The sequence below is a fragment of the Lolium rigidum genome, chromosome 2 (genome assembly GCF_022539505.1).
Source record: "Lolium rigidum isolate FL_2022 chromosome 2, APGP_CSIRO_Lrig_0.1, whole genome shotgun sequence".
NCBI classification, from domain to species: domain Eukaryota; kingdom Viridiplantae; phylum Streptophyta; class Magnoliopsida; order Poales; family Poaceae; genus Lolium; species Lolium rigidum.
Window position 1 is genome coordinate 253,727,192 of NC_061509.1, and position 25,189 is coordinate 253,752,380.

The following is a 25,189-nucleotide window of genomic DNA, read 5'->3' on the forward strand; positions in this document are numbered from 1 at the left end:
TCAGTCATACTCGCTGCCTAGCCCCGTAGTAGTCGCCACCGTAGTCGTCGTAGTCGCCGTCATCATCGTCGCCGGCATCGGGGTCGCGGTACTCGAACGTCGGCGGGTGAGCACGCGTGGGCCGGGACCGAGGGTAGCGCAGCGGGGGCCACGGTAGGCCATGACGCCCGGGAGAGTCCGGCCGCGCCACCACAGCCGACGGCCGGCCTCGTTGAAGTTCGGAGGAGGCGGGCCGCCCTCCTCGTGCTCCGGCAAGCGCCCTCTCACGCCGATTGATGAAGAAGCTTTCCCAAGCTCGGGCCGTAGTCGGGATGCCACCGGGGATTCCTCCGCTGCTCCGGCGTGAGCTCGAAGTAGTAGTGGTTCGTGATGGCCATCTCGCGCGCCACACCTAGAGGGACCGGAGGGACCGGTACGCCTCCGACGCTTAGCAACCAGCCTGGTCGGGACGCGGTAGCCCGGCGGGCAGGGTAGTTCGAGGCGCAAAGCGCCTCCGCCTCCCGGGGGGTTAGAGATGCGATGGAAGCCATGGGAGAGAATGATGAGGTTTGCAGATATGAGTCTAGATGTGATATGTAAATGGTGGCCAAGCCTACATATATATAGTGAAAAAATGGCGGGAAGACAGAGGCGGGAACCGGTGGAAAGCGCGGGAAGAAAATAGGCGGGAAGACAGATCGAGGCAGACCTTTAGTACCGGCTGGTGGGTGCAACCGGTACTAAAGCCGTCGGCGGGATAAGGACGCCCCGCTCGATGAGATAAAGTATGTAGCGCACGACGCCCCGTCGGTGGGATAAGGACGCGTGGTAACCTTTAGTACCGGCTGGTGGGTGCAACCGGTACTAAAGCCGTCTGGCAGGATAAGGACGTGTGGGTAACCTTTAGTACCGGCTGGTGGGTGCAACCGGTACTAAAGCCGTTCGGCAGGATAAGGACGCCCTGCTCGATGAGATAAAGTATGTAGCGCACGACGCTCCGTCGGTGGGATAAGGACGCGTGGTAACCTTTAGTACCGGTTCGTGTCTACAACCGGTACTAAAGTCTGTCGGCAGGATAAGGACGCTCCGCCTATAAAAGGAGCATCGATACACCATGGGAAGCAGCTCAACAAGCCAACATGGATGGAGAGTTTCATCACCATGGATGGAGGAAAGGGTTGGGAAATCTCCGTGGCGGAACTTGTCGAAGATGCCCTTGGTGCACACGCCCTATGGCATCTTCTGAAGTTCCGCCCGGAAAAATTTCCCCGCAAGCCCGTGGAAGACTCCATCTCCTCTAACAAATGTTGGGGAAAGGGTTGGGAAATTCCGTGGCGGAACTTGTCGAAGATGCCCTTGGTGCACACGCCCTATGGCATCTTCGGAAGTTCCGCCCGGAATTTTTTTCCCGCAAGCCCGTGGAAGACTCCATCTCCTCTAACAATGTTGCGGAAAGGGTTGGGAAATTCCGTGGCGGAACTTCTCGAATATGCCCTTGGTGCACATGCCCTATATATGGCATATTCGGAAGTTCCGCTCGGAATTTTTTTTCCCGCAAGCCCGTGGAAGACTCCATCTCCTCTAACAATGTTGCGGAAAGGGTTGGGAAATCTCCGTGGCGGAACTTCTCGAATATGCCCTTGGTGCACATGCCCTATATATGGCATATTCGGAAGTTCCGCCTCGAAAAATTTCCCTGCAAGCCCGCGTGACTTAACTAGTAAAACAAGCCAACCATCTCCATTGTTAATATCTTACATACAGTAACATCATTACACAAAAGTGATTTCCATATTGAGATACACAAGTTATGATCCCTATATGTAGCTAGCTAGTCTTCTGAGTTTTCTTCGCTCGTTTCCCTTTCTTCTTATCGCGACGCAACCATGGACAATCTTCATTGTTTAAGATGATGCTTGGGTCAATTTTTACCTTGAAGGGTGGAATATCGTCAAACTTATTATAATCTTCTCGACATGTCTGTCTTGTCCTCTACTCCCACGATGTTTCTTTTTCCCGAAAGAACTATGTGCCGCTTTGGCTCATCGTATGATGTGTCCTCTTGCCTTTCTTTCCTTTTTTTCGGTTTGCTAGACATATCCTTCACATAAAAAACCTGAGCCACTTCACCGGCTAGGACGAATGGTTCGGTGTCGTACCCAAGATTCTTGAAATCCACCGTAGTCATTCCGTACCGCGGGTCTACCTCGTACCCCGTCTTTCAGAGTTGAACCATTTACACCGGAACAAAGGGACCTTGAAATTAGGTCCATAGTCAAGTTCCCATATCTCCTCTATGTACCCATAATATGTGACCTTGTTCCCATTGCCATCTTCTCGCATCAAAGCGGACACCACTGTTTTGGTTGGTGCTCTTTTTGTCTTGGGCGAAAGTGTAAAATGTGTTCCCATTAATCTCGTACCCTTGAAAAGTCGATATAGTAGAAGATGGTTGCTTGGCCAACAAGTACAGCTGCTCGTCATCTGGTGACATTCATGAGACGTGTTTGCAACCAACCGCCGAAAGTCTTCATGTGTTCTCCATCAATCCAATCTTCACGTTGCTCCGGTATTTAGAGCGTAAGATCTCCTTGTGTTCCTCTTTGTACGGAGCCACCAAGATGGAATTAAGTAGAACTGTGTAGTGTGCTTGAGTGAAAGAATGTCCGTCCATACACGTTGCTGATTTCTTTCCTAGCGTGCCTTTTCCACGCAGCCTCCCCTCATAGCGCGATTCAGGAACACCGATCGGCTTAAGGTCAGGAATAAAGTCAACACAAAACTCAATGACCTCCTCTGTTTCCATAGCCCTTGGAGATGCTTCCTTCTGGCCTAGCACGGTTATGAACGTACTTCTTAAGACTCCCATGAATCTCTCAAAGGGGAACATGTTGTGTAGAAATACAGGACCGAGAACGCCAATCTCTTCGACTCGTGTGAACTAGGAGATGTGTCATAATATTGAAGAAGGATGGTGGGAACACCAACTCGAAGCCGACTAGACATTGGACCACATCCTTCCGTAAATTTTGTAGAGTAAGTGGATTGATCACCTTCGAGAAATTGCATTGAGGAACGCACATAGCTTCACAATGGGTACTCGAACATTTTCCGGCGTAAGCCCCCTCAATGCAACCGGAAGTAATTGTGTCATAATCACGTGGCAGCTCATGAGACTTTAGGTTTTGAAACTTTTTCTCCGACATGTTTATTATTCCCTTTATATTCGACGAGAAGCCGACGGGACCTTGATGCTACTCGAGACTTCAAAAAGATCTCCTTCTCCTCTTTGGTAAGAGCATAGTCGGCAGGACCTTGATACTTCTCCGGATTCGATGTTGTTTCCTTCGTGGATACTTTGCTGGTCCTCGCCGTGCATCCGGTGTATCTTTTGTCTTCCCATACACGCCCAAGAAGTTTAGCAGGTTCACGCAAAGATTTTTCGTCACGTGCATCACGTCGATTGCAGAGTGAACCTCTAAGAATTTCCAGGAGGGTAGCTCCCAAAATATCGACTTCTTCTTCCACATGGGTACGTGTCCGTCAACATCATGCGGAACGGATTGTCCGCCGGGACCCTTTCCAAAGATCACTTCTAAATCCTTGACCATATCATATATAACTTCCCCATTAGGGCGGGTAGGCTTGGTTCGGTTATCTCGCCTCACCTCCGAAATGCTTTCCTCTCTTTCTTACGTGATGTTGTTTTGGAAGAAATCGACGATGCCCCAGGTACACATTCTTGTTTCCCAAATAAATACTATCAGCCTCACCTAAACAAGTGTGTGCATGCATTGTATCCCTTGTTTGACTGCCCCGAAATGTTACCAAGAGCAGGCCAATCATTGATGGTTACAAATAACAACGCTCGTAGGTTAAATTCCTTTTGTTCGTGCTCATCCCACACAGGTACACCTTCGTCACGCCACAACTCTAAAAGTTCTTCAACCAATGGCCTCAGGTACACATCAATGTCGTTGCCGGGTTGCTTCGGGCCCTGGATGAGCACCGGCATCATAATGAACTTCCGCTTCATGCACAACCAAGGAGGAAGGTTATAGATACATAGAGTCACCGGCCAGTGTGCTATGACTGGAGCTCGCTCCCGAAAGGATTGAAGCCATCTCGTACTTAGACCAAATCTTAAGTTCCTTGCGTCATCTGAAAATGACTTGAACTCTCTGTCGATTTTTCTCCACCGCGACCCGTCGACGGGGTGTCTCAAAGATCACATCTTTCTTACGGTCCTCTTTGTGCCATCGCAACAACTTGGCATGCTCTTTGTTCCGGAACAAACGTTTCAACCGTGGTATTATAGGAGCATACCACATCACCTTCGCAGAACCCTCTTCCTGGGGGTGGACTCACCCTCAACATCGCCGGGGTCATCTCGCCTGATCTTATACCTCAATGCACTACATACCGGGCATGCATTCAAATTCTCGTACTCCCCGCGGTAGAGGATGCAGTCATTGATGCATGCATGTATCTTTTGCACCTCTAATCCTAGAGGGCAGACAACCTTCTTTGCTTCGTACGTGCTAGAGGGCAACACGTTCTCCCCGGAAGCATCTTCTTTATTATTTTCAGCAACTTTTCAAATCCCTTGTCGAAGTACCATTCTCTCGCCTTCCACCGCAAAGAATTCCAGCCGTGGTACCCAGCTTTTTCTCGACCATTTTCGCAATTTGGGTACAACAGTTTGTTGTGATCCTCTAACATTTTCTCCAACTTCAACCTCTCCTTTTCATTTCCGCAGCTCATCTTCGCATCAAGAATGGCCCGACCCAAATCGTCATCCGGGTCATCAAAAATCGGCTCATCGAAAATGAGCTCTTCTTCAGCCTTCATCTTCCCCCATTCTACTACCACCGTCTTCGTGAATAAGCTGGGATAGTTGTCACTATCCTCTTCTTCTTCGTTGTCTTCCAATATAACTCCTCTTTCTCCGTGCTTGGTCCAACAATTATAGCTGGGCATGAAACCATTCTCCAGCAGTGGACGTGAAGGGTCTTCGAGGTAGAGTAATCCTTCATATTCTTACAGGAACTACATGGACAATACATGAAACCATTCGACCGCCCTGTTTGCCTCAGCCACGTTGAGAAAATAATGCATGCCGCAATGAACTCGGGATGGCACCGGTCACCGTACATCCATTGTCGACTCATCCGCATTTTATATGTATATCAAAAATCATTAAGTACACAACATCATGGATATATGAGTGACCAACTTAATTAATATTCAAGTTCATCACATAAAACTAAGTTATTTTTATAAAAAAGAAGAGGGGCTCACCGAGGTGGTACCGTGCCGGCTAGGGGACGACGCTAGCGATCGACGGCGGTGAGGACGGGGATGATACTAATTAAAACCTACAAAACATACCATAATTTTAGCTCAAATTGCATATAAAAAATAAAATCACTAACTTAGGCATTTCATCGAACACCTTGATTGCACTACAAAAATAGTACGAGTTAAAACTACCAAAGAACTGAGCTAAATTAGGAACGCCGGAAGGAAGGATGATATTGCTAACCCTTGGATAGATGTATGCCGTTAATCTTGTTAAAATGGTGGAGAAAAATAAAGATTATTGGAGTGTGTGAGAGGTGGAGAAAAATTTAGAGTGTGAGGAAGATGAGAAAAATGAGAGCCAGCAGGGGGCTCGGGACGAGCTGGGCGATTTTGATATGGTGGGTACCCTTTGGTACCGGTTCGTGTTACGAACCGGTACCAAAGGTCCAGCCCGGGCCCCACCACGCGTCTGAATTTTGGCCGAAGACCTTTCGTACCGGTTCCTAACACGAACCGGTACGAAAGCCCCTCCCAAACCGGTACGAAAGCCCCTCGCCCACCTGAGCCCTCAAACCGGTACAAATGGCCCCATTGGTACCGGTTCGTAAGGGAACCGGTACCAATGGCTTAGATGGATGTGAGGTTTTCTACTAGTGGTGGCACATCTTGAGCCGCTACATGGACGAGAGCGCACCCGCCTTTATGTCTCGGTGCTGGAGAGCAAGCGGCGGTGGGTGGCCGCGTGGGAAGGGCAGATGGTTCTGCCGCTTCCTTCGCTGCAGCACACGAAGTGCCCTGCGGGGCCGCAACAGGGGCCATGGACATCGCCCATGCTTGTCGTCCTCACTGCGGACGAGTAAGCGGCAACACCGCCGACGCGGGCGCAAGGGCACAAGGCGTAGCTAGGGTTTTTTCTTTTAATATTTCCTATGTAAATTAACTTTGAACGAATGAAATATCTCTGAAATTTCGCGCGCTTTTAATTTTTATTTGAATTTAATTTGCTTGTTGTCTTTGGCCAACAAGTCAACAGGGCATCGCTGATCAAATGGATCACACCCGTTGGGGGCACTGGCTTAGTAGGCCGGACCCCAACCCAATTTATATCTACGGTGCGACATAAGTGGATACAAACAATTTGGATTGTTGTTTTGGGTCATGCATTGGAGATGCCCTAATTACCTACACCTAGTATTGATGTTGTTTCAAACAGGGTGGTCAAACCCAAAAAAAAAAGAAAATCACGTTATACACAAGGCGGCTTCTTCAATCCACATGTATTCTTACCTTTATGACGTGGGTTAGCGGAAACATATGGATACCGGTTGCATTATCTGATGGCGGTCGTATAAACTATATTCAGCCAGAGTGGTTAGCAACATTTTAGATGTATATAAGATGCATGATGGCTACTTGTGTACTTCCTTTAGATGGCTCATTTGTGCTCAAACTTTAGGAGATGCTTAAAATGTAATTTGGTATTCTAATACACAGAACTTTACAACAGAGAATAGTCGTGTACATCTTTCCATGTAGAGGCTAGAGCGATGCTCCCATTTTAGAAAAGAAAAGTTTACCTTACCCCTGCCGTCCAAATCCCCTTAGCAGCCTTCAGACACGACACACGTCCTTCCAAATCAGACCGATCCAACACTGTGACGTGCTGACATAGCGACACCACATCAAGAATTCAAGATCCCAAACTAGCAAGATGAAGGAGTGACGACGCAGGACTTGTTCTACAAGCCGCGGCTCTTTCCTGGCAAAGCAACGCGGCCAATCACAGCACTTCACCGCTTGCGTGCACGACGACCGACAGAAAACTAATCACACCTCGCAATCGCATATGCTACCAATCGATCAAAAGGCTGAAGCAGCCAAGCTCTATATAAAGAGCAGAGAGTAGGCAACTAAGCAGAGACCCAACATCTAATCATCATTGATACACAGTAGCAACCTCATCATCAGCCACAAGCTTGTTCACCAGCCAGCCAGCTTCTTCACCCAATCTCTCGCTCGCTCGCCGCCGGTGGTTATCATGGAGGAGGCCCTCATGATCTCGCCGGAGCTCCGGGACATGCTGGCCAAGGTGGCCGCGTTCCTGCTCGTCCAGGGGCTGGTCTACCTCATCCTCACCAAGTCCTCCGGCGTCTTCTCCAAGGACAAGATACTCAGGTCCCTCAGCTTCCGGACCATGCGCTCCATGAGCGTGCGCCGCCTCCTCGCGCCGTTCTCCGACGTCCCCGTCGGCACCAACGACCTGGGCTCCGCGCCGCCGCCTTCACCGTCTTACTTTTCGAGGTCCTGGTCGTCGCTCCGCGGGGGTAACCGCGAGGACTAGGATAGGATGTGCCTGGATTGGCGGGGGTCTTCTCACCGGATGAGTAGTTCTGAACTGTCATGGGTTTGCCGCTATTTGTGGTTTGAGATTTCAGAATGGTGTCTGAACTCTCGCGTAATTAGAGTAGGTTGGTCTTGTAAATATGTTCATTCGGTATTTGAGTTGAATTGGGAGGATGGATTATTTGCTTCTTTACGGTTCATTTTAATTGCTGTGTTTCAATTGGTTAGTTTTTCAGGACTTATTTTGTTTCAATCATGTTTTTAATTTGCTACTCTCTCCCATCCATAATAAGTGTCGCTTAGCAACAATAGATAATCTGCAGTCAATTGCTCTACCACTAGGATGGAGTATTTCGTTTTGCAAACTTCAACTTTCCAATCAGTACGCCAACACAGCGCTGAAGTATTCAATGAAGCTTTGTAAACAGACAAACACTGTTTGTATTAAGGAGCTGAAATATAGCTCCTTTTGAAGGGCAGTGAACGGATGACGTGGAATTGATCCGATTCTGTGCAGCCAGATAACGACTTGTCTTCGTCTAGGCATCGAGAAGCAATATCACCATATCCTGGAAGCAGTTGTTTCCTCCTATACACAGACTGACAGACGTGATTAAGCAGCACAGTACTAGCGCCAGTTTAACTCGTTGAACACGCTTCAATTCTGGTAGAAACTAGGGTTCTACCGAGGCGAGGGCGTAGATTGTAGGGGTGGAAGTGCGGAGAGCGAGAGGGAGGAAGGCGGCGCCGGCGGCAGGGCGGCGCCGGCGGCAGGGCGCCGTTGCGAGCTCGCGGTGTCGGCGGCTAGGGCTTGGGCGGCGCGGACGGGAGAAGGCCGACTCCTCTGGGAGTCGGCAATAATGATATCTGATTATTGCTTCATTGATTTAGTCTATTACAACTTGTATATATAAGAGAACTAGCGAAACCCTAATCTGCTAACCGGGCTAAGCCCCTAACTAAGCTTGGCCGGTTGGGCCAATGGGCCCCTCCGGCGGTAGACCAGGCCGGTCATAACATCTCTCCCCGCTCGCGCAAACAGCTCGTCCTCGAGCCGGTAGTCTGGGTAATGCTGCTGGAACTCCTCGCGGGGCTCCCAAGTCGCCTCCTCCTCGGAAAGGCCCTCCCACTGCACCAACAAGTGCCAAACATCACGACGTAGTTGAGCGCGGAGCACCTTGGCCGGACTGGGCAGCAGACGACCCTCGGCCGTCGGCGGAAGTGGTGGAGTGGCCACCGGCGGGGCACCGCGATAGGGCTTCAGCAGGCCCACATGGAACACGTCGTGAATGCGAGCCCCCTCCGGCAACTGAAGCCTGTACGCCATGGTCCCAATCCGCTCGACGATGATGAAGGGCCCCGCATAGCGCGGACCAAGTTTACGCTTGGCACGCGGGTCGAGGGATCGATGAGAGCGGTGCAACAGGCGAAGCCACACCCAGTCACCCACCGCGTACTCAACCTCCCGATGTCGCCCGTCATAGTAGTGCTTGGCGACCTGTTGAGCTTGGACAAGACGCTGCCGCACCTCGGCCAGCATCTCGTCGCGAGCGCGGATGAGCTCGCCAGCTGCCTCCGTCCGCGCTGTCGCTGGATCCACCGGTAGGATAGGTGGTGGGGGTCGACCGTAGACCACCTCGAATGGCGTGGCACGCAGGCGGAGTGGTAGGAGGTGTTGTAGCAGTACTCCGCCCATGCAAGCCAATCCACCCAAGCGCGAGGACGATCACCCGTAACACAGCGCAAATACATGGCGATCACCTTATTGACCACCTCGGACTGGCCGTCCGTCTGAGGATGGAACGCCGTGCTGAACCGGAGTTGGACCCCAGCCATGCGGAAGAGGTCCCGCCATACGTGCCCCGTGAACACCGGATCTCGATCACAGACGATGGACGAGGGAAACCCGTGTAGGCGGATGATACCGTCGAAGAAGGCGCGGGCCACAGACGCCGCCGTGTAGGGATGGCCAAGCGCGATGAAATGGGCGTACTTGGAGAAGCGGTCAACCACCGTAAGGATGACAGACTTGCCGCCCACCCTCGGAAGGCCCTCGATGAAGTCCATGGAGATGTCGGCCCACACCTGCGATGGAACGTCAAGCGGCTGCAAGACACCAGCTGGACGCAAAGTCTCCGTCTTGTTGCGCTGGCACGTCTCACACGAACGCACCCAATCCTGGACCATGGCCCTATCGCCAGGGATGTAGAAGTCCGCGCGAAGGCGATGGAGGGTCTTCTGGACACCCTCATGACCAGCGGAGTGCGCCAAGAGCAGCACCTGATGGCGGAGGTCATCATGGTCGGGGACGAACACGCGGCGCCCGTGGAGGAGAAGGCCGTCGGTGACGCGCCAAGGGTCGTCCAGCTCACCCGCGTCGAGCTGCTGCCGCAGAAGCTGGGCATCCGGTGCGGACACCGTCGCCTGGCGGATGCGGTCGAAGAGGACGAAGGAGGGACCCGAGCGGATGCAGAGCAGGTGTCCGTCCGAGTCTCCCTCAGTGGCGTCGGGATCGGCGTCGCGGCGGGACAGGGCGTCGGCCACCGTGTTGAGGCGCCCCGGACGATACTCCACCGTGAAGTCGAAGCCAAACAGCTTGCTGATCCACTGGTGCTGGGGCACTGTCGACAGCCGCTGGTCCAAGAGGAACTTAAGGCTGTAGTGGTCCGTATGTACGCGGAACGAGCGCCCCCATAAGTAGGGGCGCCAGTGGCGGACGGCCTGGACCAAGCCAATGAGTTCCTGCTCGTACGCCGCAAGCTTGAGGTGGCGTGCAGCAAACGGCCGGCTGAAGTAGGCGAGCGGCCCGTCACCCTGGTGAAGGACGGCACCGAACCCCGCCCCGGAGGCGTCACAGTCGACGATGAACGGCTTGTCGAAGTCCGGCATCTGGAGAACGGGGCCCATCGTCAGGGCCCCCTTGAGGGCCTCGAAGGCAGCGGTAGCCTCGTCGTCCCAAGCGAAGGCCTCGTGCCGCAGCAGGCGCGTGAGTGGCGAGGCGATGAGGCCAAAATCCCGGATGAACTTCCGGTAGTAGCCGGCGAGGCCCAGGAACCCGCGGAGGGCGCGTGGTGATCGCGGCGTCGGCCAGGCGGCGACTGCTGCCACCTTGTTCGCATCCATCGCCACCCCGTCGGCGGAGATGACGTGACCGAGATAGGCCACCGAGGTCGTCGCAAACGAGCACTTCGAGCGCTTAAGGTGAAGTCGATGCGCTCGAAGCTCGTTGAAGACGATGGCGACATGCTGCAGGTGCTCCGCCCATGATGCGCTGTAGATCAAGATATCATCGAAAAAAACCAGCACAAAACGACGTAAGTATGGGCGAAGGACATCATTCATCAGGGCCTGGAAGGTCGCGGGCGCGTTGGTGAGGCCGAAGGGCATCACCACAAACTCGAAGTGGCCATGGTGTGTCCGGAACGCCGTCTTGGCGATGTCCTCCGGGTGCATGCGCACCTGATGATAGCCTGAGCGGAGGTCGAGCTTGGTGAAGAACCTCGCGCCGTGGAGCTCGTCAAACAGCTCATCAACCACCGGGATCGGGAACTTGTCCTTGAGCGTGAGGGCGTTGAGGGCGCGGTAGTCGATGCAGAATCGCCACGTGCCATCCGACTTGCGCACCAAGAGCACCGGCGCGGAGAACGGGGACGTGGAGATCCTGATGATGCCCGCCGCCAACATGAGCGCGCACTGGCGCTCCAGCTCGTCCTTCTGCAGCTGGGGGTAGCGGTATGGACGCACAGCCACTGGCGCCGACCCTGGGAGCAAGTGTATGCGATGGTCACATGCTCGTGGGGGTGGCAGGCCCTGCGGCTCCTCGAAGATGTCGCCGTGCTGCTGCAGGAGGTGCGTCAGGAGGGGGTGGTCGGCGTCATCGGCCCCAGAGACTAACTGGAGCTGCGGCGCGGGAGATGTGCCCCCGAGACCCTCCCAGCGAATGTGGCGTCCCTGGCGCCAGAAGGTCATCGTCATGGCGTCGAAGTCCCAGAGGATGGGTCCGAGCGTCCGCAGAAAGTCGACGCCAAGGATGAAGTCGAAGCAGCCCAAGTCGATGCCGGCGCACGTGATGACGAAGTGCTCGTCGCCGATGGTAAGGGGGACGTGCTGGACCACCCCATGGCAGTGGAGGCGGTCACCGTTGGCCACGGTCACACGGAGGGTATCCCCACCCGTCGGCTGTAGCGCGAGGCGGCGCATAGTGGCGGCGGGGAGGAAATTATGCGTAGACCCCGTGTCCAGTAGCGCCACCAGAGGCTCGCCCTGGATAGTGACCGGGAGCAACATCGTCCGCTCGTGGCGGATGCCGGCGAGCACGTGGAGGGACACGACGAAGGCCGTGGCAGCTGCGTCGGTCGGCCCGGCCATCTCGGATGCCGCGGCAACCGGCCCGGCCATCGGGTCGCCCTCCTCTACGTCGACGGTCTCCAGGTAGAAGAGGCGAGGGCACACGTGTCCGGGCGTGTATGGGTCGTCGCAGCTTGAAGCGCAGTCCCAGGCGGCGGCGTTCGAGCTGCTCCGCCGGGGTGAGGCGGCGGAACGTGCGTGTAGCTGCGGGGGCAGGGCCAGCCAGTCCAGGTGGGGCGGGGCGGGTGGCGGCCGCGGCCGGAGGAGGAGGACGGGCGGGGCGGGTGCCGCGGGCCAGGGGCCTCTGCTGAACCGCCTGGGCGCGACGCTCATAAGCGCGCGCGTAGTGCATCGCCGTCTGGAGGTCCCGCGGGGCCTGTAGCTCGACATCCACGCGGATATGGTCCGGGAGGCCGCCAATGAAGAGCTCGGCACGCTGTTGGCCCGTCACGCCGGGCGCATGGCATGCGAGGGCTTGGAAGCGGTCGGCGAAGTCCTGCACCGTGGTGGTGAACGCCAAACGCCCAAGTTCCGCCAAGCGGCTGCCGCGGACTGGAGGGCCGAAGCGGAGAAGGCAGAGCTCACGGAACCGGTCCCATGGAGGCATGCCACCCTCGTCCTGCTCCAGGGAGTAGTACCACGTCTGGGCGGCGCCGCGGAGGTGGTACGAGGCGAGCCACGTCCGGTCCGAAGCCAGGGTACGCTGTCCCCGAAGAACCGCTCGCACCGGTTGAGCCGGTTGAGGGGTCCTCGACGCCGTCGTATGTGGCGAATTCCAGCTTGGCGTAGCGTGGGGGAGCGAGGCCGGTGGTGCCCTGGGCGGGGTACTCCGCGCGACCAGCGGACGGCTCGGCGAAGCGGGCGGGCGGCGGGTCCGGGAAGGACGGGCGCGGAGGGTCCCCGGCGGTGGTGTAGACGGGGGATGGCGCCGGTGCGGCCGAGTGGATCGGCGGGGGCTCCGTCGCGGTCACCCATGCCGGGAGTCGGGAGGGCGATGGCGGGAACTGGACCCGCTGGATGGGCACCCCCTGGGGCAGCGAGGCGGGGCCCGGGCTGGGGGCCGGTGGCCAGGACGCCCATGGTGGCGGCGGTGAGGCCGGGGGCGGAGTGGGCGCTCCCTGGCCGGGGAGGGCTGTCGGCGCGGCCGGGTATGCGGCGAGGGGTGGCGACAGGACCGGCGTAGTCATCCCCGCGTACCGATGAGGTACAGGCGGATGCCCCGGACGGCGGTGGCGAGGTCGCGGATGGCCGTCGACAGCTCTCGCTGCGAGGAGGGGGGCGGCGCCGGCGACATCTGCCAGGGGCGCCGCGGCGCCGTGGAGGGCGGCGGCAGTTGCGCGGCGGCGGAGGAGGCCGGCGGCGTCTCGGAGGCGGCGGCGGAGGTGGCGGTGATCTGGCCCGAAGACATGATCGTAGATGTCTCTGATACCAAATTGGTAGAAACTAGGGTTCTACCGAGGCGAGGGCGTAGATTGTAGGGGTGGAAGTGCGGAGAGCGAGAGGGAGGAAGGCGGCGCCGGCGGCAGGGCGCCGTTGCGAGCTCGCGGTGTCGGCGGCTAGGGCTTGGGCGGCGCGGACGGGAGAAGGCCGACTCCTCTGGGAGTCGGCAATAATGATATCTGATTATTGCTTCATTGATTTAGTCTATTACAACTTGTATATATAAGAGAACTAGCGAAACCCTAATCTGCTAACTGGGCTAAGCCCCTAACTAAGCTTGGCCGGTTGGGCCAATGGGCCCCCTCCGGCGGTAGACCAGGCCGGTCATAACAAATTCATCCGGGTGCGGGTTGCCAGGCCGGCGTGGCTGGTTAATATTTCCTGGAACTGGAAGAGAGGGTGAGTTGACTGTCATGGGTTTTGATCGGTCCGTGGCAGTACAAGACGACTCCGCGTATTGTATTCTTTCTACAGTTCTGACTGCACCACTTGAAGAAAAGAATATTACGATTCTGACTATGCATCTCAGCAAGTTGACAACAGGTTCGCCTCGCCGATTCCCAGAAGGTCTTTGCTGGTCGGGAGAAACTTCCTGGGTTCAGCACTCCTTGTGCCATCTTGATTTGCTTTTCCTTTTTTCCTTCTAGATGTGAGCAAGGCCTTGTTTTCTTGCCTGCACAAGCGAAACAGCGCCGGCACCGACTGGCCGGCTAAGATAAGGTCGGCTCAAAGCTACCACGGCCAGCTAAGAAGTGACGCGGCTTGCAAGCCAGGGAAACGTGCGCCGGCTTGAAAACGGGTAGGAACCCACACAAACACTCTGATCTGTCTGATCGCTTGACTTGTAGCAACAGATGCCTGAAATACAGAAAATGCGCCGGAACGTGACGATGTCTGTTTCTGGTGCTGTCATTTGCCATGATTTCTTTTATGTGCATTTGCCATGAATTGACGAAACTGAATCTGATGAAAATTGGCAGCTGCAATTGTCATCTAGGGTTCAGTTATGGGATGGTCCTTAGGCGGTCAATATTCAAGTGGAGCTGGCTGTCAACTTTCGCACTCTTCCTTGCTTCAGTCAGGAGCCGCCGTCTACTTTTCTGCATTTCCGTTTATATGTCCTCCGTTGCATCAGAGCTTTATGAGTAGCAGTGGATTTTAACCATAATCAGCTTTTTTTTGGATATTTGCTATCAATACAAACCCCAATAGCATTGACGCTCCATTTTGTCCCGGCTCTCACCCACTTCTCTCTCAATTTATCACCTTAATTGCTTTGAATATTTCTTACCTCCCGCTGTGTGACTATATCTTCTTCAAATAGGCTTTCGCCCCTGCTATATTAATGTAGCAACTATAAACGTATATTTGCTTGAGCAATCGATACACCACAAGGTGCTCGAGGGTTGTTAATATATGGATCCATCGAAGGAGTACAGAGAGGAGTCGGGGTATCGTACAAGTCGGTATCGAATCTACAGAATCCGTATCACAAGCGATTACGAGAGAGAGAGGAAGAAGGACTCCAGGCATTGTACTACATCTAACAGCCGCGCATTTTTTTTAAATAATACACTTTTTTTTGTTTATTTCAGAAATAATACTTGGTTTTGAGATATTTCAGAAATAATACACCGTCGGGTTCGTTGAACCCGAAATTTAAAACTCGGGGTAGAGGAACCCGAAATTTCAAAATCGGGGTAGAGGAACCCGACTTATTCTTTTGGCGGGAGGGCGAAAAAGGAAAAAGAAAAGGAAAAGGAAGAATCGGGTTTTAGAAACCCGATATTAGTGAATCGGGTTAGGCGACCCCGAGATTCCCACATATTTCGGGTTACTCTACCCTGATTTTTGAAATTTCGGGTTCCTCTACCCTAATTCTGAAATTTCGGGTTCCTCTACCCCAACTCCTTCTTTTTCGCGCGGAAACAGGATTAGTCGGGTTCCTCTACCCCGATTTTTGAAATTTCGGGTTCCTCTACCCCGAGTTTCAAATTTCGGGTTTCCTGAACCCGACAGTGTATTATTTCTGAAATATCTCAAAACCGAGTATTATTTCTGAAATAAACAAAAAAATGTGTATTATTTAAAAAAAATTCGCCTAACAGCCCCCCTTAATCTAAGCTTTGAAGAAGATTAAGATTACGTCTAAACTCATGAAGATTTCTAACTGGGAGTGCCTTGGTGAAGCCATCAGCAACCTGATCTTTGCTTGAAATAAACTTAATATCCAGTCTTTTATTGGCTACTCTTTCTCTGACAAAGTGGAAGTCAATCTCTATGTGTTTTGTTCGAGCATGAAAAACTGGGTTGGCAGATAGGTAAGTTGCACCCAGGTTGTCACACCATAAACATGGCTTTTCCTTGAGCTTAACACCAAGCTCAGCAAGGACAGCTTCAACCCATATCAATTCTGCTGTGGCATTAGCAAGAGATTTATATTCAGCTTCGGTACTTGACCTTGACACTGTATTCTGTTTTCTGGCACTCCATGAAACTAAGTTAGGTCCAAAAAATATTGCAAATCCACCTGTAGAACGCCGATCATCAAGACAACCGGCCCAATCAGCATCTGAGAAAACACTTATAAGTGTGGAAGAAGACTTATGAAAAGCGATGCCCATCTTGAGAGTATCCTTGACATATCTAAGAATCCGTTTAACAGCTGACCAATGAACTGTAGTGGGGGCATGAAGAAACTGACAGACCTTGTTAACGGAGAAGGATAAATCTGGTCTTGTCAGTGTAAGATATTGCAAAGCTCCAACAATGCTTCTATATCGAGTACTATCATCAGGACCAAGAGGCTCTCCTTCATATAGAGAGAGTGGATCCGAAGAGGACAAAGGTGTGGGTGCACCCTTGCAATCATACATACCAACTTTATGAAGCAAATCTGATGCATACTTCTGCTGAGTCAGAAGCAAACCATCTGAAATATTTTTGACTTCAATTCCAAGAAAGAAGTGTAAATCACCAAGATCCTTGATGGCAAAACTTGTATTGAGATTTTGAACCAAGATAGAAATAGCCTGATCTGAAGAGCTTGTCACTATGATATCATCAACATAGATTAACACAAAAATAGTGATACTACCCTTCTGATATAGAAATAAGGATGTATCTGCCTTTGAAGATGTGAAACCAAGATCATATAGCTTTGAGCTTAGGCGAGAGAACCATGCACGCGGAGCCTGTTTCAGACCATAAAGAGCTTTGGCAAGTTTGCACACATAGTTAGGAACATTGGGATCCTCAAATCCTGGGGGTTGTTTCATGTAGACCTCCTCTTCCAGAACACCATGTAAAAACGCGTTCTTGACATCTAGCTGACGCAAGCTCCAACCTCGAGAGACTGAAACTGCTAAGACAATTCTAATAGTAGCTGCTTTGACAACTGGACTGAAAGTATCTTCATAGTCTAGTCCATACCTTTGTTTGAACCCTTTAGCAACAAGACGAGCTTTGTATCTATCAATTGTACCATCGGACTTCTTTTTAATACGATAAACCCATTTGCAATCAATGAGATTTTTGTTAGAGCTTGGAGGAACAAGGTGCCAAGTCTTGTTCTGAAGCAATGCATCATATTCTTCTCCCATTGCTTTGCGCCATTTAGAATCTCCAAGAGCTTCAGACAGAGTGCTGGGTTCACCTGTAGATGTAAACATACCATAGCGGACCGTGCCATCTTTATAAATTTTTGGATGTCGAATACCTTTCTGTAGACGAGTACGCACACCAGATACTGGAGGGGCCACTAATTCAGGCAGCACACGGGAGGCTGCAGGAACATGATGCACAGAAGATCCAGCAGCATGCACATTATCTGGGTCGTGGTGGCGCCCAGGGGACTCTTGGTGCGGGCGAAAGGACGCAACCACACGACCCGGGACAGGCGTGGAGGGCGCGCGATCCGGGGCAGGCGCGAAGGGCGCGACCGCACGATCTGGAGAAGGCGCCGGGTCCGATGCAGGCACACGTGTCGATCCTGTTGCGGGGCCAGGAGACCAGGGCAGGCAGGTGGGCGCGGAGGGCGAGGAGGGTACGCCTGTGCCCGAATCTTCCTGGGGATCGACTCCCGCGCGATCCAAGGCGACCAGAGGATCGTCCTCGTTGTTCGTGGAGGAGTTTTCTGTTGCATCAAATTCTGCATCAGTTTCAGCTTCGTTTGAGCTCGTTTCTGCTCCGTTTTGCATGAAACTTTCACCTCCAGTATAATCTTCTGAAGAGCTATTATCTGCAGTAATATGAACTGAAGTATCTCGAACATTGTTAGTGACAATTGGTATAATAGGAATAGGCATATGATCATCAATATTTGCATCCGCATGAGTAGATGATGAAGGTAAAAGAAGAATCTCTTCTCGAAGACGCTTGCCAGCATTAGGATGTAAGGCGGCAAAGGGGAAAACATTTTCATCGAAAACAACATCTCTAGAAACATATACGCGACCATTGGAGAGATCAAGGCATTTAACACCCTTATGAAGAGGGCTATAGCCAAGGAACACACAACGTGTAGAACGGAAAGCAAGCTTTCGTTTGTTGTAGGGACGAAGATTTGGCTAACAAGCACATCCAAACACACGAAGAGACTCATAGTTTGGTTTGGTGTGTAAGAGGCGTTCAACAGGAGTTTCATTATTAATCACCTTGCTAGGAAGCAAGTTGATGAGAAACGTGGCAGTAAGAAAAGCTTCATCCCAAAATTTAAGAGGCATAGATGCATTGGCTAGCAAAGCAAGACCAACTTCAACAATGTGACGATGTTTTCGTTCAACGGATCCATTTTGTTGATGAGCATGAGGACAAGAAACATGATGTGTAATGCCTATCTTTTGGAAGAAACCATGGAGTTTTTCATATTCACCACCCCAGTCAGTTTGCATAGTTATAATCTTCCTATCAAATTTCCTTTCAACCATGTGTTGAAAGTTAAGGAAAGCTTGATAAACTTCAGAACGATTCTTTAACAAAGTGATCCAAGTAAATTTACTATAGTCATCAATAAAGCTTACATAATAAGAGTGTTTGCTAACGGAAGCAGGTGCGGGACCCCATACATCAGAGAACACTTGTTCCAAAGGAAAAGTAGAAACACTAGTGGAAATAGGGTATGGCAACTGGTGACTTTTTGCTAACTGACAAGAGTCACAAACATAAGGATTTATTTCTGGGGTATGAGAGATGCTATATTTCCTAAGAATCTGCTGAACAATAAAAGAAGAAGGATGTCCTAGACGACGATGCCACGTTGAAGACGAAGGCTTTATGGTAATGAAAGCTTGCTTGGAAGATCCGGTAGAAAAAGGCACTAGCGGATAGAGGCCACCATAACACGGTCATTTAAACAGAATTCTCCTTGTGTCCAGATCCTTAATCAAAAAGAAGTAAGGGTGAAACTCAATGAGAACACGATTATCAAGAGTGAATCTATGAACCGATAGGAGATTTTTAGAAGCACTAGGAACATGCAAGATATCATCAAGATAAAAATAAGTATCGGGGGTATGCAAAATTGAATGACCAATATGACTAATTTCCATACCATTGCCTTCAGCGGTCTGAACACGATCACGCCCAATGTACTTTTCATGAGTAGAGAGTTTGTTCAACTGTCCTGTAATATGATCTGTAGCTCCAGTATCAGTGTACCAATTTGTATCAACTCCATAAGAGGCAATATTGGCAGTTTTGTCAGTACGCCTATCATCATCATCAGCCGATCCATCACGTTTGAATCGCCACCAACAATCACTAGCCGGGTGCCCATGTATAGTGCATATCTGACAAGTAACATCCACAAAAGGAGTAGGAGCACGACCACGAACCCAAGTACGACCTTCACGACGGTCCCGGCGATCATCACGACGATCATCATAGCGGCGGCCCTCATCACGACGATCTCGACGATCATCCCGGCGATCGTCATAGCGGCGGCCCTCATCGCGGCGAGACCAATCATCACGGCGGCGTCCTTCATCGCGACGCCACCCATCATCACGGCGACGTTGCTCATCTCGGCGCATACGATCATCATCATGACGCGGCTCGTCACGCCGCCAACGATCATCATCTTGGCGGCCACGCGGGCGGTTGTTGGCAGCACGGCGGGCAGCATTGGCAGATGACACAAAAACATCTCCAGACTCCAGAAGCTCGGCTTGGCGCATATCATGTGCACACATCTGATCAAAAAGTTCATCAAGCGTAGTGCCAGGGTTGCCATTGACAGCAGCAACAAGATTATTGTAGGAACCATCAAGCCCATGAGTGATGTACCCCACGAGCTCATCTTCATCAACATGTTTGCCCACTGAGGCAAGCTCCGAACAGAATCCTTTCATCTTGGCAAAGTATTGGGCAGTTGTAAGATCAAGTTTCTTGGTCGAATTGAGAGCTCCACGCAGATGATTCACTTTAGAACGAGACTGAGATGAGAGCATCTTGGTGATGACTGCCCACACCTCAGCGGTGGACTCAAGACCAGCAACATGAGCAACAATTTCTGGTGAGAAGGAGTTGACCAAGTATCCAAGTACGGTCTGATCACGTGCAACCCAGGCAGCATACTCTGAATTGGGGATCATCTTTTTCCTTTTTTCACTATCTTCAATCTCCAGAAACTTCGCAGGGGCTTTGTCTGTTCCATCGAGCAGTCCGTAGACCTGGGCACCACGAAGGATAGGGAAGACAAGCGTTTTCCAGAAGATGAAGTTGCTCCGGGTGAGCTTTGTGGACGGAGGAGAGCCGAGGTTGAGCGAAACCGAGGACGAGGATGCAGCCATTGCGCGGTGGCGATCTGGAGGATCACAACAGCAGCAGGGAGTATTGGGTATTGGTTATCGACTATTGGAAGGAGCAGCGGCGGCCTGACAGAGATTCGGCGGCGGCTGTTATCGGTTGTTGAGGCGGCGGCGGCGTTTGGGAACACGGTGGCAGCAGATTATTTTGTCGAGCTAGATATCGTCGGAAGAGCGAGGCTCTGATACCATATAAACGTATATTTGCTTGAGCAATCGATACACCACAAGGTGCTCGAGGGTTGTTAATATATGGATCCATCGAAGGAGTACAGAGAGGAGTCGGGGTATCGTACAAGTCGGTATCGAATCTACAGAATCCGTATCACAAGCGATTACGGGAGAGAGAGGAAGAAGGACTCCAGGCATTGTACTACATCTAACAGCAACCACCTGATACAATCACGAGAGTCTTGAAATGAAAGAAAATGTTGAAGGCGGCAGCAAACACACGCCCAAAATAAACTAATAAGAAACAAGAGGAAACCTGCAATCGTTGTACCCTCTGGAGAAGTTCCCCGCGCTCCCAGCCCCGAATTTTCACATACCAAGCAACACCTTTAAGAAGAAAAGCGAACGTTGCTGCCCGAAACGGATGGTCGTAGGGTTCCCGGCACACAGAGGGAAGTGTGCGAGGGGTAGCCACGACACCTTTCGGGAAGGAATGCTGCCACCCGAGGGTGGCACCACTTCGCTGTCGGGCGAGCCGACAAGGATTTCTTCCCAAAAAAAAAAACCCTATCCACAACCCCTGGGCGATCCGATGCATAGGAGCCTTGCGAGGATTGAGCCTCAACACCACCAAACTCACCGTCCACTTACATGCGCCACTATGGTCACGAAGCCGCCATCATCGTCGCATCGAGGTTACCGTCACGAGAGCTGCAAGGTAGAGGCAAAAGTAGCTTGAATCGAGGCCGGCAGTATGGTGGTCGTGCAGGAGGGAACTAACTCCACCACCAAAGACGGTAGTCCACCGAAAGTAGCTGCAGGGACACCAGTCCTAGTTGGGTCTGACCGGACCCAACATGCCCAACAGGCCCATAGAGCCCTCGCTGAGGCACACCATTCCTAGTTTTCACCCGTTTTCTTTTGTAATTAACCATGCAACCCTCATTTTATTGATCATCAATGGAACCAGCAAAGCTTTTGCCTCGAATCGTGAAGAACTAACCAATCCACAATCGCTAAAGCAGACAATTTGTATTGGTTCAAATAATCAATTCAACTCAAATACTCAATGAACATATTTACAAGACCAATCTACTCTAATTTACGCGAGAGTTCAGATATCATTCTGAAATCTCAAACCCCAAATAGCAATCCCATGACTGTCCAGAACTACTCATCCGTCAGAACTAACTTTAGCACCCGCTCAAGTCCAGGGACGTCCTATCCTAGTCCTCGCGCGCGCATACCCCCGCGGCGCGACGACCACGACCTCGAAAAATACGACGGCGAAGGCGGCTCGGAGCCCAGGTCGTCGGTGCCGACGGGTACGTCGGAGAGCGGCGCGAGGAGGCGGCGCACGCTCATGGAGCGCATGGTCCTGAAGCTGAGGGACCTGAGGATCTTGTTCTTGGAGAAGACGTCGGAGGAGTTGGTGAGGATGAGGTAGACCAGCCCCTGGACGAGCAGGAACGCGGCCACCTTGGCCAGCACGTCCCTGAGCTCCGGCGAGATCATGAGGGCGTCCTCCATGATGGCTTCCGGCGGCGAGCGAGCGAGAGATCGGCTGAATAAGTTGGCTGGCTGGCGAACTCTCTTCTAGTGTGTATCAATGATTAGATGTTGGGTCTTCGCTTGCCTACTCTCTGCTCTTTATATTTTTTTTCGATGAAGGGAATATATTAATATCAAGAAGATACCAATTACACCCAGCCTCTGCAACAACGCACCACCCTAATGGCACTACGGATACACACAGCCAAAAACAAAAAAAAAAAAACTAAGAAATAAAAGTCCCGCTACAGTATCTCGGGCCTAACAACAACAATACATCCACCGCCAAGACAACACCTGAATTACAGACTAGTCCCCGCTCTCAAAACAAATGCCTCCACCAAGGACATTGCCAGGCACAACCAATTAAGGCCAGACCTTGGGTTTTCACCCTGAAAGGTAGGACTCTGCACTTCACCTGTGTTGTCGCCCCCACTTTCATACCGCTGCTGTGAAACCTGAAACACCAAGCAAGTCCCTCAACATTACAAAGACTTGAACCTCCCTTAGCTAGTCCTCCCCTCTGACCTTCATTAAATTCTCTTCTTCCGACTTTCATCGTGGATCCATAGTCACTTGATGTCAATCAAAGAAAAAGAGCTTCGCGCCGCTCCCTCCAGAACCAATCGGTCGGAATAAAAACATGGGTGCGCACGACCGAATACCTCCGATCCAACAAATTCCGGGCAAAAGCACCGTTACATTCATCGGCGGAGCCTTCCGGAACTCAACACTCCGGCCAGATCACGAGTCCAGGCCTCCGGTGGGTTCTCCTCTTCACGCAAGAGAGGCCCTAGGACCGCCGCCTTTATTTAGGTCGGACCCCCACGTCGGCGACCATCCCGGGCTGGCCACTCCAACCCACCACCGGCGACACCGACGCCAGCTTCCAAGCTCCTCCATCACGCCGCCGGAATGCGGTGATAGATCGATAGATCCACCACCACCAACCGCAGGCCGACCCTCTCCGACGAAGAAGATGGCCACCTCCACCGTCGTACCCAAGGCTGCTGCCCCGGGCGACCTCGTGACGCGAGAGAAACCCGAGATCGCCTCCACACACGGCCTAGAGAAGGGGGGGAAGTGGCGCAGATCATGGCCTGGCCGCTGCCCGCCACCAGCCTCTTCGGCGTGCTGCGGTGAAGTCCGGCGGAAGGCAAGGGCTGCCGCTTCTGGCCGATCTGGCCGCCGCCGCCGCCCATCACCAATTCCGTCCGGCCGCAGCGAGCGTAGAGGGCTCCCGGTCGCCGTCCCAGCGCGGCAGCAAGGAGAGGCCACGCCCCGCGGCCTTTGCCCGGTGGCGCTACCGGCGGCTGCGGCGGCGGGGTGCGCTTAGGGTTGGGAGGGGTGCGGGTTGGGAGGGGTGCGGGTTGGCCTCTACCTCTGCTCTTTATATAGAGGGAGCTTGGCTGCTTGGGCCTGTTGATCGATTGCGAGGTGCGATTAGTTTTCTCTAGGTCGTCGTGCACGCAAGCGGGCGAAGTGCTGTGATTGGCGGCGTTGCTTTGCCTGGAAGGAGGTGCAGCTTAAGCTTGTAGAACAAGTCCTGAGTTTTGCTGGTTTGGGATCTTGAAATTCTTGATGTGGTGTCGCTGTGTCAGCACGTCACAGCGTATGTTGGATCAGTCTGACTTGGCGGGACATGTGTCGTGTCTGATTCTGAAGGCTGCTAAGAAGATTTGGACGGCTGGGGCTAGGTAACTAGGCTCCTTTTCAAAGACAGTGAATGGCTGCTAAGAGCAAGAACAATAGTGTAGCCGGCAGTCGGCTATAACAATTTGCCACATCATCTATAGTCAACTTATAGCTAACATGTACAATAGTAAGCTATAAAAGTGTAATACTTTAACAATACATGGTCCACCTTTTAGTCTCACATAAGTACTCTGGAAGCACGTCTATGAAACTTGCTATTAGATAGTAGCCCACTTCTCTTCTCTCTCATAATCTCTCTCCTCCAACTAAGCAAATATATAATATTTTATCTTTTATAGCCAGCTGACTGTACCTTATTGGACTTGCTCTAACAGTGCCAGTGACGTGGAATCGATCCGATTCTCCGGCCAGATAAGGACTTGTCTCGTCTACGCATCGAGAAGCAATATCACCATCCTGGAAGCAGTGGTTTCCTCCGATACACAGACCGACAGGCGTGATTAAGCAGCATTTCTACTAGTGCCAGTTTAACTCGTTGAACATGTTTCAATTCATCCGGGAGCAAAGGCCAGCGTGGCTGGTTAATCTTTCTTGGAAGAGTGGCTGATTTGACCCTGTCGCCGCAGATCGGAGACCCAATGCCAATGATGGTGCACGCGCTTGAGAGTTGAGATGCTGTTTTGAACCCGTCCGTAGCAAGACAAGACGGACTCTGCGTATTGTATTCTTTCTAGAGTTCTGACGACTGCACCACTTGAAGAAACAGAATATTAGGATTCTGACGGGCACCGGTCGATGCATCTCTGCAAGTTGACAACATGCTCGCCCCGCCGATTCAAAGGTCTCGCAGGTCGTGAGAAGCTTCCTGGATGTGAATGGAGAAAGTATCCAATGAACCAGAAGGATTTATGCACCGGCTGCACCCATGACTTTTGGACCTTTGGATGAAAAATGTGGGCATCAGATCTAACAGCAAGTGGACTGCTTGTATAATTTACAAAATAAACCTTGCAGTGTTGTCGAACTACCGGAAAAGTTCTTTGTAATCCCATAGCTCTCCATTTGCTTTTCCATCTCTGAGGACCGCCGCCGCTCCCTGGGCGGAAGTGCGGAACGACGACGCGGCTTGCATCACGGCTTGTGCGTGCCGGCGCGGACTTTCCGTCTTCATCGAGAGGCTAGCTGGACGGTACGAGTGCCTCGTCGTGGTAATCATGGCGACATGGCCCCCCGCAGCTGTGCTGCTGTTCTCCGAGAACCGAGATCCAACAAGATCTGTAGCCATTTTGGGGAGAGAAGAAAGGATTCGGACGGAGAAAGATGGGATTCCACTCCCCATAACAATTCTGAGCTTTTCTCCTACCAGAAATCCCGATTCTTGAATGAATTTTTGCAGGAAGAAACTGAAGAGAGAGAGAGAGAGAGAGAGAGAGAGAGAGAGAGAGAGAGAGAGAGATGCTTCGCTTCGCTCAAACCCACCTCAGAGTCTCAGACCTCACGCATGTACAGGAGCAGGACTTGAGCAAAGGGACAGACAAAAACTAGGTGCAGGAGGAATACTACGGGGTCCATTGTGCAAATGCACCAGCAGC

At 52.2% G+C, this 25,189-nt stretch overlaps 2 protein-coding genes across 2 annotated transcripts; one reads left to right on the top strand and one right to left on the bottom strand.

The window, feature by feature from the left end:
- The first annotated feature begins 7,223 nt into the window (after positions 1-7,223).
- On the top strand, positions 7,224-7,814 carry LOC124688565. Its single transcript, XM_047222226.1, has one exon. The coding sequence runs from the start codon at positions 7,322-7,324 to the stop codon at positions 7,622-7,624; it is 303 nt and encodes a 100-aa protein (XP_047078182.1). The 5' UTR covers positions 7,224-7,321; the 3' UTR covers positions 7,625-7,814.
- Positions 7,815-21,446: 13,632 nt separating this feature from the next.
- LOC124688566 lies at positions 21,447-23,429 on the bottom strand. Its single transcript, XM_047222227.1, has 2 exons — positions 23,323-23,429; positions 21,447-22,031 (listed from the first exon to the last, which is right to left on the bottom strand). Exon 2 carries the CDS (start codon positions 21,918-21,920, stop codon positions 21,612-21,614), a length of 309 nt encoding a protein of 102 aa, XP_047078183.1. The 5' UTR covers positions 21,921-22,031; positions 23,323-23,429; the 3' UTR covers positions 21,447-21,611.
- Positions 23,430-25,189: the final 1,760 nt, after the last annotated feature.